This window comes from Schistocerca piceifrons, chromosome 2, assembly GCF_021461385.2.
Source record: "Schistocerca piceifrons isolate TAMUIC-IGC-003096 chromosome 2, iqSchPice1.1, whole genome shotgun sequence".
Lineage (NCBI taxonomy): Eukaryota > Metazoa > Arthropoda > Insecta > Orthoptera > Acrididae > Schistocerca > Schistocerca piceifrons.
The window spans coordinates 312,070,668-312,086,890 of NC_060139.1; the positions used below are offsets into that span (position 1 = coordinate 312,070,668).

Here is a 16,223-nt window from a genome sequence, read left to right on the forward strand (position 1 = left end):
ATGCCAGGTGAGCAGTAAGGTGTGCAGGAGAGCTTATTTGGAGTTTTGAAGATAAGCAGAGAAGCACAGGCAGAATGAAGCTACAAGTTCAGACACAAGACTTGCAGTAGGGGTGGGGGTGCCACAGGAGAGAACAGTGTTGCAACAGGAAGAGCATCCAGCCACCTCTTAAAACCGTGCCAACTCCTAATAGCTATGGGATGACAGCACAAGAAAGAGGACAAGTACAAGTAAAAGTAGAAGTAGCAGCAAAAGCAAAAGTAGAAGTAGCAGCAGAAGCAAAAGCAAAATCAAAAGTAGAAGTAGCAGCAGAAGCAAAAGCAAAAGCAAAAGTAGAAGTAGCAGCAGAAGCAAAAGCAAAAGTAAAAGTAGAAGTAGCAGCAGAAGCAAAAGCAAAAGTAAAAGTAGAAGCAGCAGCAGAAGCAAAAGCAAAAGTAAAAGTAGAAGCAGCAGCAGAAGCAAAAGTAGAAGCAGCAGCAGAAGCAAAAGTAGAAGCAGCAGCAGAAGCAAAAGTAGAAGCAGCAGCAGAAGCAAAAGTAGAAGCAGCAGCAGAAGCAAAAGTAGAAGCAGTAGCAGAAGCAAAAGTAGCAGCAGCAGCAGCAGCAGCAGAAGCAAAAGTAGCAGCAGCAGCAGCAGCAGCAGAAGAAGCAAAAGTAGCAGCAGCAGCAGCAGCAGCAGAAGAAGCAAAAGTAGCAGCAGCAGCAGCAGCAGAAGAAGAAGCAAAAGTAGCAGCAGCAGCAGCAGCAGCAGCAGAAGCAAAAGTAGCAGCAGCAGCAGCAGCAGCAGAAGCAAAAGTAGCAGCAGCAGCAGCAGAAGCAAAAGTAGCAGCAGCAGCAGAAGCAAAAGTAGCAGCAGAAGCAAAAGTAGCAGCAGAAGCAAAAGTAGCAGCAGAAGCAAAAGTAGCAGCAGCAGCAGCAGCAGCAGAAGCAAAAGTAGCAGCAGAAGCAAAAGTAGCAGCAGCAGCAGCAGCAGCAGAAGCAAAAGTAGCAGCAGAAGCAAAAGTAGCAGCAGAAGCAAAAGTAGCAGCAGAAGCAAAAGTAGCAGCAGAAGCAAAAGTAGCAGCAGAAGCAAAAGTAGCAGCAGAAGCAAAAGTAGCAGCAGAAGCAAAAGTAGCAGCAGAAGCAAAAGTAGCAGCAGAAGCAAAAGTAGCAGCAGAAGCAAAAGTAGCAGCAGCAGCAGAAGCAAAAGTAGCAGCAGCAAAAGCAGCAAAAGCAAAAGTAGCAGCAGCAAAAGTAGCAAAAGCAAAAGTAGCAAAAGCAAAAGTAGCAAAAGCAAAAGTAGCAGCAGCAGCAGAAGCAAAAGTACCAGCAGCAGCAGCAGCAGCAAAAGCAAAAGTAGCAGCAGCAGCAAAAGCAAAAGTAGCAGCAGCAGAAGCAAAAGCAAAAGTAGCAGCAGCAGCAGCAGAAGCAAAAGCAAAAGTAGCAGCAGCAGCAGCAGAAGCAAAAGCAAAAGTAGCAGCAGCAGCAGCAGCAGAAGCAAAAGCAAAAGTAGCAGCAAAAGCAAAAGTAGCAGCAAAAGCAAAAGTAGCAGCAGCAGCAGCAGCAGCAGCAGCAGCAGAAGCAAAAGCAAAAGTAGCAGCAGCAGCAGCAGAAGCAAAAGCAAAAGTAGCAGCAGCAGCAGCAGAAGCAGAAGCAAAAGCAAAAGTAGCAGCAGCAGCAGCAGAAGCAGAAGCAAAAGCAAAAGCAGCAGCAGAAGCAAAAGCAAAAGTAGCAGCAGCAGCAGCAGAAGCAAAAGCAAAAGTAGCAGCAGCAGCAGCAGAAGCAAAAGCAAAAGTAGCAGCAGCAGCAGCAGAAGCAAAAGCAAAAGTAGCAGCAGCAGCAGCAGCAGCAAAAGCAAAAGTAGCAGCAGCAGCAGAAGAAGCAAAAGTAGCAGCAAAAGCAAAGGCAAAAGCAAAGGCAAAAGCAAAAGTAAAAGCAATAGTAAAAGCAAAAGTAAAAGAAGCAGAAGTAAGAGAAGCGGAAGCAGAAGTAAGAGAAGCGGAAGCAGAAGTAAGAGAAGCAGAAGCAGAAGTAAGAGAAGCAGAAGCAGAAGTAAGAGAAGCAGAAGCAGAAGTAAGAGAAGCAGAAGCAGAAGTAAGAGAAGCAGAAGCAGAAGTAAGAGAAGCAGAAGCAGAAGTAAGAGAAGCAGAAGCAGAAGTAAGAGAAGCAGAAGCAGAAGTAAGAGAAGCAGAAGCAGAAGTAAGAGAAGCAGAAGCAGAAGTAAGAGAAGCAGAAGCAGAAGTAAGAGAAGCAGAAGCAGAAGTAAGAGAAGCAGAAGGAGAAGTAAGAGAAGCAGAAGGAGAAGTAAGAGAAGCAGAAGGAGAAGTAAGAGAAGCAGAAGGAGAAGTAAGAGAAGCAGAAGGAGAAGTAAGAGAAGCAGAAGGAGAAGTAAGAGAAGCAGAAGGAGAAGTAAGAGAAGCAGAAGGAGAAGTAAGAGAAGCAGAAGGAGAAGTAAGAGAAGCAGAAGGAGAAGTAAGAGAAGCAGAAGGAGAAGTAAGAGAAGCAGAAGGAGAAGTAAGAGAAGCAGAAGGAGAAGTAAGAGAAGCAGAAGGAGAAGTAAGAGAAGCAGAAGGAGAAGTAAGAGAAGCAGAAGGAGAAGTAAGAGAAGCAGAAGGAGAAGTAAGAGAAGCAGAAGGACAAGTAAGAGAAGCAGAAGGACAAGTAAGAGAAGCAGAAGGAGAAGTAAGAGAAGCAGAAGGAGAAGTAAGAGAAGCAGAAGGAGAAGTAAGAGAAGCAGAAGGAGAAGTAAGAGAAGCAGAAGGAGAAGTAAGAGAAGCAGAAGGAGAAGTAAGAGAAGCAGAAGGAGAAGTAAGAGAAGCAGAAGGAGAAGTAAGAGAAGCAGAAGGAGAAGTAAGAGAAGCAGAAGGAGAAGTAAGAGAAGCAGAAGGAGAAGTAAGAGAAGCAGAAGGAGAAGTAAGAGAAGCAGAAGGAGAAGTAAGAGAAGCAGAAGGAGAAGTAAGAGAAGCAGAAGGAGAAGTAAGAGAAGCAGAAGGAGAAGTAAGAGAAGCAGAAGGAGAAGTAAGAGAAGCAGAAGGAGAAGTAAGAGAAGCAGAAGGAGAAGTAAGAGAAGCAGAAGGAGAAGTAAGAGAAGCAGAAGGAGAAGTAAGAGAAGCAGAAGGAGAAGTAAGAGAAGCAGAAGGAGAAGTAAGAGAAGCAGAAGGAGAAGTAAGAGAAGCAGAAGGAGAAGTAAGAGAAGCAGAAGGAGAAGTAAGAGAAGCAGAAGGAGAAGTAAGAGAAGCAGAAGGAGAAGTAAGAGAAGCAGAAGGAGAAGTAAGAGAAGCAGAAGGAGAAGTAAGAGAAGCAGAAGTAGAAGTAAGAGAAGCAGAAGTAAGAGAAGCAGAAGTAAGAGAAGCAGAAGTAAGAGAAGCAGAAGTAAGAGAAGCAGAAGTAAGAGAAGCAGAAGTAAGAGAAGCAGAAGTAAGAGAAGCAGAAGTAAGAGAAGCAGAAGTAAGAGAAGCAGAAGTAAGAGAAGCAGAAGTAAGAGAAGCAGAAGTAAGAGAAGCAGAAGTAAGAGAAGCAGAAGTAAGAGAAGCAGAAGTAAGAGAAGCAGAAGTAAGAGAAGCAGAAGTAAGAGAAGCAGAAGTAAGAGAAGCAGAAGTAAGAGAAGCAGAAGTAAGAGAAGCAGAAGTAAGAGAAGCAGAAGTAAGAGAAGCAGAAGTAAGAGAAGCAGAAGTAAGAGAAGCAGAAGTAAGAGAAGCAGAAGTAAGAGAAGCAGAAGGAGAAGTAAGAGAAGCAGAAGGAGAAGTAAGAGAAGCAGAAGGAGAAGTAAGAGAAGCAGAAGGAGAAGTAAGAGAAGCAGAAGGAGAAGTAAGAGAAGCAGAAGGAGAAGTAAGAGAAGCAGAAGGAGAAGTAAGAGAAGCAGAAGGAGAAGTAAGAGAAGCAGAAGGAGAAGTAAGAGAAGCAGAAGGAGAAGTAAGAGAAGCAGAAGGAGAAGTAAGAGAAGCAGAAGGAGAAGTAAGAGAAGCAGAAGGAGAAGTAAGAGAAGCAGAAGGAGAAGTAAGAGAAGCAGAAGGAGAAGTAAGAGAAGCAGAAGGAGAAGTAAGAGAAGCAGAAGGAGAAGTAAGAGAAGCAGAAGGAGAAGTAAGAGAAGCAGAAGGAGAAGTAAGAGAAGCAGAAGGAGAAGTAAGAGAAGCAGAAGGAGAAGTAAAAGAAGCAGAAGCAGAAGTAAAAGAAGCAGAAGTAAAAGAAACAGAAGCAGAAGTAAAAGAAGCAGAAGCAGAAGTAAAAGAAGCAGAAGCAGAAGTAAAAGAAGCAGAAGCAGAAGTAAAAGAAGCAGAAGCAGAAGTAAAAGAAGCAGAAGCAGAAGTAAAAGAAGCAGAAGCAGAAGTAAAAGAAGCAGAAGCAGAAGTAAAAGAAGACGAAGCAGAAGCAAATGTAGAAGAAGAAATAGAAGAAGGTGTTTCCTTTTCTGTTACATTGACCTTTCATGCCATTTCCTTTTAGCAAGAAACAACAAGCAAAATGATAAACTGATGACATACTGGTAAGAAACTAACGATTCAGCTGATTAGACTGAAAATTCACTTGAGGTTTGAATGTTTTCCCTTTCATTGCACGACTAGTTTCGGAGTCCTGAAGCTCTATTCCTAGTTCGCACACAATGGTTTGTGTCACTGACAGGTAAATATCAGAAGCAGTTTTAACCTCAAAAATTATGTATGGCATTTGAGAAGTGATAATATAGTAAATAACATTAATAAAATTTGCTTACATTAAAAAAGAAAGATGGTACAAAGTACAAGGTTCGATATAGTTTTTGAATGAGCCATATGCCAAATGACACTCAGTGGCCCCACAAAGTAACTAATATTAGAGACTTGTATGAAGTCTGTATTTTTGTCTTATTTGATGAAGCAGTAAAAAAAAGGGAGACTTTTCAAATCTAAAACTTTCACTAACAGAATGTGACAGTAGCAACATCTGCAAAAGAAACAGTTAGTTGAAAAGATAACCAGACATAAAAGAGAATGCATCAAATACTCTAATTTCTTGTTTTACTTATTACTCTCCAACATCTTGTCTCTCTATGAATCACAGTATTTCTAATCTACTTTTCCTTTCTAACATACGGCCTGCTTTTGTAGATTTAAAAGTTCGATTTCAATGGCTGTTTTATTCCATTAAATTATTCTATAGATATGAAAGTAACAAATATTCTGCCTCCTAACACTAACAAAGACTTTTGTACATAATAACACAATGTTTTTAAAAAGAAGTCTTCAGAAGTAAGTGAAAGGGAAAAGGAAACTCTTGAAATGTTGGAGAGTAGTCCCTCCTCATATATATTTCTAAGCCATACATTTTACAGAAAACAGTTTGTTCATATAATTAGAATGATATGCAATTAAACAGCATATATCTGACAGCATTCCAGCTCGTTTATTTACAAAGTTTGAGTTGCAATGGTGCTACATATGCTCCAGCTTCATTTTGTATTTATAATAATTTACATTTTGAATATCTATAGATGAAATTTCATTCACTGACCTGGAACTTTTTTCTGACTTATGAAGCAGCCTTATAATTATTAAAAAAATGTTTTGTTAATGCCTGAAATTGCACATGGACTAACTTCCAGGTAATTACAATGTTAATGAAATGATATTTTACTTAGCAGTATGCTACAGCAAAGTGAATATGATGCAGGTATGTAAAATTTTATTATCGTTAACCAACAACCATAACTGAATTTTTAACTGGTTTTTAGATTTAAACAAATCTGATTACAAACTGGTAGCTAGAATCTGTGTGACAGTAACTTATTATTGTGAACGTAACTGACATTTTAATTTATCTTAAGAACTTATACTGCATCATAAATTAGTTTGATAAATTAAGTGTGTCAAAGAAGTGAAGTGTCTGTTACTTCTTCAAAATTCAAAGTCCACAGAAATTTGTTATGTCTGTCCATCTGTCTTTCTTTTTTTCAGAGAAGTGGCCAGATGTGGGGGGAGGGGAGTGGGGGTGGGGGAGGGGGAAGGAGGAGCATTGAGAGAAATACATTTGCATCACTTCTGTCGTCGTCCTTCCCCCCGACATCTCATTTGCATTTTAGTATGATGCAGTGATACGACAATCCACTTTCACTTTTTTCAATACCTAGAAACTTTTTTGTATTCAGATTTCAGTTTGGAAGAAAATGTTAAATTCATTCAGATAAAGCAAGACAACATGGGCAATTCCTGAAAAATATACTGTTCCAGTTACACTAAAAGGAAATAAAATTAATATTAAAATATAGCCTACAAAACAACTCTTGTAAAAATGTATTATATCCCTGCACTTATCCAGAAGACAATGTCCTATAATACATTTAGCATCTCCTTACAAATTTATGAAGTGTAAATTTCAGCAGGAAACCTAGCTAAATCAAATATACTGAAATGAATGTTCACAACAAACAGTAATGAAAATTATTATTATAACATGTGACAGTTTATATTATGCTTCTCATTGGAATCTAATGAGAAAGTATGGTCATAAAACAGACTAATTCAAAACAAAAATTATTACTGCATACCACCTGTTACTTTTTAAGGGATCTGTAATACCTGTTCACTCTGTTTAAAACTGGAAGACTGCTTTGATTTCACTGTGATGTTACACTTTCTTAAGAATTTCCACTGGGCATGTTCAAAGTTTTTCCCCCCTCTACTGCTGTCTGCTGCAATTTTTATAGTTCTCTATTTGCTAAAAAAGGGAGCCTGGTGAGTGGTATGTATATCCTGTGTAAACATTAACTGAATAATGCACAACTGGGAGAAGAGCAGTTTCACATTTATAGCAATTGCCTCCTTTTATTAATAGTTCATTGATTGTTGACTGTTTCAAATCATTCACCATTCATGTGATCCCTGCCTGCAGAGAGAGAGAGAGAGAGAGAGAGAGAGAGAGAGAGAGAGAGAGAGAGAGAGAGAGGAGAGCTGGAATCTACAATAGCATAGGGTCATGTTAACAATTTTACTTTTAAGGCTCATAAATATGAATTTATTTCAATGACATGAGCGAAGAATTGTTTTTCTTACATAATATTGTAGTATGTTTCTATTTTATTTCCTCTAAGAAATAATTTGCCACAAATCAGAAGACCAATTTACAAGATATAAATATTTTTGGGCCAATAATTTTGTGTTTACTTTTCTGCTCTGACTACAAGGGAAGTTCAGCACATCATCCTGTGTACCGAATGAGTAGTGAGGAAAGTTATATGAGACAATGTTTAGCTTTCTACAACTCATTCACACAGAAGCTGGATTTCTCACTCTTCCAGCCTCCTGCACTTAACCTCTTGACGAATTCTCAAACATGTCATACAACTTCAGTATCAACTTTTTACAGATGTCAAATGCTTACTATCAACACCTTTAAAAAAATAGTTCTGATATTATTCCAATTAAAATTAAAATTTATTGACAAAATATCCCTGTTACTTATGAAACAATTATTTTATCTGAAACACGTGTAAATATGTAAGCTCCTCATTTTCAGAAGAAAATCTTTCCTGTTTCTTAATTGTTTATTGTAAGTAAACTTCACAATTTTGATACCACACGCTATTCATCTGATTAACAATAGAGTTTCACACATAAAATTCTTAGAAAAAATTTCTAACTGTTCTATCTCCCTAACCACTATTAATCACAGATATTTACCATCACATAAAAATAAAATATCACAAAAATCACAAGAATATGCAGGCCTCTAATTTTTTTTATAATTATTAGATGACAAATTTTGAACATTTTAACAACAAAAACAATGAACTGGTCCCAATGGGATACTCAATTGAATAGGAATATAGATGGACAACACACACAAGAAAGAAAATCTGTAGAACAAGCAACAGAAATGATATGTACCATTCAATCACTCCGACTAGTTTTTGAAATTCAACTACATACATTCTACCACAAATATTTGCACATGCTTTGTTACATACTGCCTGCATTGCAATTACATCAACATTACCTAACAATTATATTCTTAGCAGTTTCACAGACCAATCTTCTTTAGGTTATGGAAGGTAGCAATTATGCTCTAACAAGAAAATCATATTAATATCAATAGTTTTTCATATTTTGTGCAGAACTGATTTGGAATGTGTAAACTGCCAGAACCAACATACAATTGTAAGGCACATATATTCACACTGACAAACAGTTGCAGATTAAACAGCACTTCCACAGTACACTAACTGAAAATATTAGCAAAACCTCTATACTACACAATCATACTCTTAAGCTGACACAGTGGAGATTCTCATCTCAGTTCCTGAACAGTTCTCAAGAACTTTGACTAAACTCTAATGTCTTCAAACTTGCTCTTACAGGCCAGCTGCAAAAGAGCAATCCTTCATGTAGGAGTTACATACACAAAAGCAATAATATTACTTCCTGTTTCTGTATCTGTGCTACTCACTGGTAGATGCTAATATTACTACACATAATCAATTGAAAAACTATAACAGTTTTTTTGGTACACAGAAAATTTGGCGACAAATTCAGCACCACTATGCGACACATTACAACTGACCACAACCTGTCTCAACAACACCAGTCCAGAGGTTTATCACTGATGAGACTATAGCACCATGCAGTATAAATGTGGCAGTTAATAATTAATGTTTTACTAACAACTGCGAGGTATGGCAGTCTCATGAATTCAATAGCTTATCCATTAAACATTCATCTGACAGAATATGAAGCACTACTTTTTGTGGTGAACATCCTCGGCACACTATTGCACTGCAATAGACACAAAGTAGAAATCTATAGAGTTATTTCATTTAAACTCAAAATCCGCACAACCCAATAGCTTAACAGATTCTATTATTGTAACATAAATAACCTGATGACTTCTTCTTAGTTTGATTTAAAAAGCTGGATATTTTAAATCCACCGTAAAAGTCAAATTTGGGGCAATATTGTTCATTAATAACATTCCCCATAGACTATATGAAATTTCAGAATGTTGTACAAGCTTACAAATTCAAACAAACATGAACAAGACATGAAGGGATAAAGATTGTGATTACACATAGTAGCATTATATTTTTCAAAAGTTTCAGGCGAGTACATGAACTAACTTTATAGATGGAAATTATTCAAGGGGAAGGGGACAAACCTTCCCATAAAACCAGTAGTTTTCCATCAAATCCACTCAATGAAAGAAGCACCCATTAGATTCAGTGATACACATGTTGACTGTACCATGAAATATTATGTGATGTTTTATAATGTGATGAGATTACACAAGAATACTTCCAGTCAGTTATGCAGGTATCAGAAAAGTGCTGACTCATTCACGTGATGACTGATGGGCATACAGCCAAGTATCCAGTTTCAGCCATGCCAAAGCCCCACAAAGTTGGCGGCCCATCAGCTGGGTGCAGTAGGCGATGGCAGGCGGACAAGCAGCTGTGTGTGTGAGCGATACAATAGAGTCCGCTCACATTCATAGTGCAGGCTGTTGAGCCCATCAGTGCGAAAACGACGGCGACCCGTGTTCAGGAACTCGTAGCGCTTAGGATTAGCACGCTGTTTTCGATGTGTGAGCATCTTGTAGCGTGCTATGTTGGCTGGGTACCGTGAGATGTGGTACCCATGGAAACGAATGCGATTTGACATATCGTCATCTTCACCACCCCAGCCCCAGAACATGTTGCTGAAGCCATTCACTTTCTGGAACTGCTCGCGTGTCATGGCACTTACTCCTCCAAAAATGTCAGCATATGGCAGTCTGCAAAATAGTAACTGTCTCAAGATCACAGTCTCATTAGCATGTAAACTGTAGCAAAGTATAAAGGAAAAGCGAGCCCCTGAGAATGGCTCTGAAGGTCAAAATAAAGGGAAGCGCTATTGGTGTGCAGTTTTCACAGAACGAATTCGTGGTCAGGGGCTTGTATTGTTAGCCAGTCAACAGACTGCATAAAAAAATACATTTTCTAAGTATTTGTACAAACATACATGTTTTTAATGGAATAATGCCTATCAACATTACTACACTAAAAGTAGGATAAATTAGAATGTCAGTGGTATTTGTTGCAGGATTCCAGTGAGAGTCATTTATGAGATATCATATCTCGAAAAATTCCCACACTAACACTTGTACAACACCTGTGATAGCACACACTAAAAAACAACACAAGAGCATACACTAGCTATGTGGATTCTGACCAGTAATGAGACAATCAACCATCACTGATTCTGTTCAAAATTACCACCGGCAGCAGCAGTACAGTCTGGTATGGAATGACTGCTGCACACGTACTAGCATTTCAGTGGAGATGTCCGAGCAGGCTGCAGTAATATGTTACAATGCTTATCATTGGATGTAGTTGGTATGTATTTGTGAACAAATTCTTTCAGCTTTCCCCACAGAAAAAATGTCTACAGGCATCAAATCTGAAGAAAGGGCCAGCCAGTCTGAAGACGAACCTCTTCTAGCATCTGTAGATGATGATCTGTTAGGAGACAGTGATACTTGGGCACATTCAGTGTTCCACATATGAAAAACAGCCCATGAGCTGATGGTTCACTAACACACACCACACCTTTACATTCCATGTACACTGACATTCCACTTGACGGCGCCAAGTGGGGTTGTACACAGTCGATGTTTCAGATGTTTACTTGGCCATGATTGATAAATGCAGCTTCATCACTGAACAAGATACATGACACACCTGGAGTATCATGTGTTAATGTCCATGTACAGAAGTTAATACAATTCTCATAATTATTTCCATGCAGCTCTTGATGGAGAGAGATGTGATAAGGATGGAACCTACGTCACTGGAGAATATGTAAACTATTTGCCTGACTACTGCCACTTTGTCGTGTGACTGTACAGGATCTAACATGTGAATCAACTGCAACAGCAGCAAGAACATTAATTTGCCCCTCTTCAGTCATCATTTGTTTCTTCTATTGTGTTGTCTGTGTGTTCCACTATCACTTTCACATAACTGGTTAAAAAGATTGAGAAATAATTGAAAAGACTGTTGATGTTTACTGGGATTTCTTGCCACATGCACTGTACAAGAAAGAACAGCATTCAGGGTGTATACATGGGCAAGGAAAAAAAATTGCCATATTTTTCCCCAGATTTCCCAGTTAAAAATACACTTTTTCCGTGTTAAGCGACAGTATACTTTTCCTCAACATTGTAAAACTTATCAATCCTTTGAATGGTTATGGTTTTATACACCAGTGTAGAATTTCCTGCCATTTTAGAACGTGAAACTCGGGGGGGAAAAGACCACATTTTGGAAAGATCTTCGACATGCAGCAACACGTATGCTGCATATTTTCGCATTACGAAGGTATAAATTCGAATTCCACCAAACACCGCATGTTACTTTCTGAAGCATTGAAATCAAGATTGCGATGCACTTTTGTAAGCTAGTCATAGCTCATGTCATGTGATCTCGCCAGCCAATGAAAGCATGGACACGTGAGGTAGTTAGCCAATAGCAAGATCACTGACAAGGGGCACGAACACACCAATAAATGTCAATGGTTTAAATTAACATACACAGTGTAGATACAAGAAAAGCAAAGCTTTCACATAAAATATTGTGTCTCTAAGATTAAAAAGCTGCAAGAGGAACTAAGCTTCCACATATAATATTGATCTTTTTTTGCTCGTGTTACACTTTAAGATACATCACACAAATGTGCCCAAAATTTTTTTCAATAATGACGTAAATATGGGATGACCTGGGTTCGAAATTGTTCTAAATGGTCGTCCACAAAGAATTTATTTTTAAATGAGAGTTAAATGCTCTGCGATTTAAGAAATTCATCATACATACTTGCACATGGTTCATCTTGAGTAAAAGGACATTTACTTTGAAAGTAACACTTTTCCAACCACCATTCGCAATATTTTTCTGCAACCTGTTAGAAATAGGTTTGTTTCAGCAGTCGCCAGAGAGCACCAATAACGCGTCACTGCGCTTGCGCAGCTACAATGACGCAGGAAGCCCAGATGCTCGTACATGTAAAACATTGAAAGATCTTACATTATGTCATAAAAGGAAACAAGACTTCAAAAGCATTGTAATTTCACGAACCACACTAAAATGCATAATTTGGCTTAAAGTGCATAACCGTATGTCCAGATTCAGATGTAAATTTTCTTGGAGAACCAATACTGTATTATCTCATGTTTGGCTCTTTATTATGGCATAATGCCAAACGTGCTAGAAGATGGAAAATGTGCACCTGAAATGCAGCAAACAGTTGAAACTAGCCAATAGTGTGAAATTAAACACTTCGTTTCAAATAAATTGACTGCCTTAGTGGAAAAGATTAATAAAAGTCAAATCTATTTAGCAAACTGACAAAAATAACTTCTTTGTACTGTAAGGCGATTAATGCTTGACTGTCAGAAAGGTGGAAATAAAATCTGAAACTAATAACATATTTCAGCATCCCATAATCATGCAAATGCATTTTAATTCATTTTATAGCTCCCGCTCAAAGAAACCCGTTTTGTTTTCATTTGACAGGAGAGCATTACATGAAGAGGAAACAGCAAAATCTCTGAATGTATACACAGGTCACATGAAGACTGCTCACCTCCCCACTACAGCTCAGAATATCTACAATATTTCCGAACCAAGGCACTACTAGAAAGTGGTCAGCTTTTTCTGCACTGATAAATCCCATTGTCCACTCACAGCCTACTGCTTGGACAGTCATGCACTAACTGACTAGCAAGTCGCAATGCACTCAAGGAACACATAAGCACACTGTAAGGAAACATTACAACATCATACCTAGCCCTATGCATGTAGAATGCCACAAACTCTGCACAATCTTTACAATAATTTGTTACATCATCAGCAAGTTTAATATTCTTACATACAAGACCGCCTTTGACCCACACACGTGCTCCAACTTGTTCATTGATCTTATGATGTTCCTGGTCCTTAATACCAATGGCTTTGTAGATGTAAAGTAGGATTTACCCAAATCTCTGGTATATACCTCCCCGATCTGAAAGGTACGATAGGCAATGACATGCCTACTATTAAAGGTCTCAAGTCTTGGAACTGTTTTAACTTTATCACCAATATACCGCACTGCCGCAATAGTTAACCAACCATTACCACAAAGCGCAGCACCAACTTTGGTAACAGTGAAATTCAGTACACACCCACAAAATATAGAGGAGCCCTGCAATATAACTTTGGCTCCAACACCATCATCTGTAGTAATCTCCACATAATTGATAGCCTTGTAAACGATCATGCAGGAACGTCTTCTTAACTTCCTGTAATGGGGCATCTTTTGTGTGAGCGATCCAATGCTGCTGTTGCATGAGTGGCTACATGAAGACTAACACCTTCTTACCAAATTCATTACTTATATAAGCAAAAATATTGCCTCCTTGAGCCCCTAGTTCTCGATGTACGCTTATTGGTCAGTGGCCACTATACAAACAAACACAGGATTTTGACGTGCACCGGACTTAGAAAATTTTGCACTTTGAGGTGATGTCATACACCAACCGCCAACCATGCATCGAGAACCAGGAGCTCAAGGAGGCAACATTTTTGCTTATAATAAGTAATGAATTTGGTAAGAAGGTATCAGTCTTCATGCAGCCACTCATGCAACAGCATTGGACCGCTCACACAAAAGATGCCCCGTTAAAGGAGGTTTAGAAGACTTTCCCACATGACCATTTACACGGCTATTGATGATGTGGATAGTACTACAGTTGGCGGTGTTGGACCACAAGTTACATTGCAGGGCCCCTCTATATTTGGTGTTCTGAATTTACAGTGTACAAGTGAACTACATTAGCTGCATTTTTGCATGGACATGGTGTAAATCCTTGGAGTGTCTGGTATAATATATATAATTTTAACAATACCACAACATGTGATCTCTCTCAAACGACACACTAGAGTCCTGCAACAAACACCACCAATTTCTGTTGGCTAGCAATAAAAGCCCTGGACTACCAGTCCATTCTGTGAAAACTGCACATCAGTAGTATTTTCCATTTCCACAATACTTGCAGTGCAAACTTTACACGAGTAAGACACACACACACACACACACACACACACACACACACACACACACAAAAACACACACAAATGCAATCTCAGTAAAAGAAGAGAAAATACATTAATTATTATGAACTCAATATATTTCTCCGTGTACAAAGGTCACTTTCTGCATATTACTGTTAATTCTCCTTGTACCTTTTAGAAGCAAATTGCAAAATATTAACTGGAATGAGGCAGATGAAGCAATGGATGTAAACTCAAAACACTGCATTTTTTAGGAAGCCTCTCTCTGGCTTGAACAGCTGTTTCACAATGAAAACTGAAATAAGGCACCAGTATTGTCTCGTGCATCTTGTCACTGGCACAAGTCTCAGTTAACTTTTCCCATTTTCTGACAACAGGGATGAAAGCTCCCAACCCTGAACTGCAGGAAGATTGTTATTCTGTTAAGATATGTTTCTAGTACACAACACCTATTAGAAAATTTAGAAGTAAGAAAAGCAGCAGCAGTACCTTATCAGGAGGAGTAGTAGTAGTAGTAGTAGTAGAAGTAGAACGGGCAGTCAAATGAAAGCGAGACAGATGGGAAAAGTAAGTAAACTGTTTATTATTTCAAAAGTAATCAACCTAACTGTTAATACATTTTTTCCACCGTGAGACAAGCTGGTCAATGCCTTCATGGAAAAATATTTGCAGTTGCCTATGGACTTATGATGGTACCCTGACGTGCACCTCTTCGTCTGAAGCAAATCGATGGTCACAAAAGTCTTTCTTCAGAGCTCTAAAAATAAAAAAAATAAACAATGTGTAATGGCTTCCCCATGAAACTTCTGCAGTGTTCTTTGAACAACCTTGGCAACATGTGGGCAGCAAACTTCTACACATCCTCAACAAAGCCCAAACTGTCCCCCATGCATAATTTTGGAGCCCTAAAGAACTCATTTGTGGCTATTGATTTGCTTTGGGCGAAGATGTGCATGCCTGGGTACAAGGTCACGGATATATAGGCAACCACAAACATTTTTCAATGAAGACACCGATCATCTTGTCCCACAGTGCAATAAATATATTACCACTAATGAACATTAGTTTTGAAATAATGAACAGTTTACTTACTTTTTCCATCTGTCATTTTCTTTTTCTGTTTGGGGTTTAAGGGCGCTCAACTACTGAGGTCATTAGCGCCTAGTCACAATTGTTAGAGCACATAGAATCTAGTGTAAAACTCAAGGGGGGGGGGGGGGGGGACACCAAAAAGTTCTTACAAAGATGCAAAGGAAATAAGTGAAGGAGTTAGATGTCTTTGGACAAGCCAGTCAAAGTAATGAAACGAAGAACACGAGCAGCTGCTCGAGCGTCATCAGCTAAAATATCCTGTGAAGTAGACGGCAGAGACAGGACAACACGAGATTGACTAAAACGGGGACACGACAATAAAACATGGCACACTGTTAATGCATGACCACAAAGGTACTGCGGGGCTGGGTCACCGGAGAGCAGGTAGCGGTGGCTAAACCGGCAATGCCCAATCCGCAACCTGGTCAGAAGGACCACATCTCGCCGAGATGGTCGGGAGGAGGTTGTCCAAGCAGTTGGGAACGGTTTTACTGCCCGGAGCTTGTTTCCTTGAAGTGATGACCAAGTATCCCACCACAAAGACACAAGCGTCCTACAAACAACCCCACTAATGTCAGATGACGGGACACAATGGGAGGCTGGCCGAGGCAGGAGGACTGGAGCCTTGGCTGCAGCATCAGCAGCCTCATTCCCAGGCACTCCTACATGGCCGGGAGCCCACAGAAAGCTCACAGGAGAGCCATCATCAGCAGAAGAAGAAGAATGGAGGGACTGCTGGATCCGTTGCACCAAGGGATGGATCGGATATGGAGCTCCAAGGCTCTGAAGAGCACTGAGTGAATCAGAGCAGAGTACATACGATGAGTGGTGGTGGCGGCGGGCATACTGAACGGCCTGATGGAGAGCAAAAAGCTCGGCCGTAAAGCTGGAACACTGGTCGAGGAGCTGGTATTTAAAGGTGTCGGCCCTGACGACAAAGGCGCAGCCGACACCATCGTCAGTTTTGGAGCCATCAGTGTAAATAAAGGTGTGACTGGCAAGTCGCGCACGAAGTTCAACAAACTGTGAGCAATACACTGCAGCCGGAGTACCCTCCTTCGGGAGCGAGCTAAGGTCGAGATAAATATGAACCGGAGCCT

At 39.6% G+C, this 16,223-nt stretch overlaps 2 protein-coding genes across 2 annotated transcripts in view; one reads left to right on the forward strand and one right to left on the reverse strand.

Moving 5' to 3' along the window:
* Window positions 1-8,409, forward strand: LOC124775348 (retinitis pigmentosa 1-like 1 protein). The gene is made up of 3 exons (XM_047250180.1): window positions 1-7; window positions 2,218-4,121; window positions 8,308-8,409. The coding sequence occupies exons 1-3, from the start codon at window positions 1-3 to the stop codon at window positions 8,407-8,409; spliced, it is 2,013 nt and encodes a 670-aa protein (XP_047106136.1).
* Window positions 6,951-16,223, reverse strand: part of LOC124776766 (beta-1,4-N-acetylgalactosaminyltransferase bre-4) — a gene marked incomplete at its 5' end in the record, with an annotated part of 21,347 nt that continues 12,074 nt past the window's right edge. Inside the window, one exon of the mRNA XM_047251905.1 lies at window positions 6,951-9,716. Within this exon, the coding sequence (XP_047107861.1) occupies window positions 9,356-9,716 (361 nt within the window). The remainder of the gene's footprint in view (window positions 9,717-16,223) is intronic.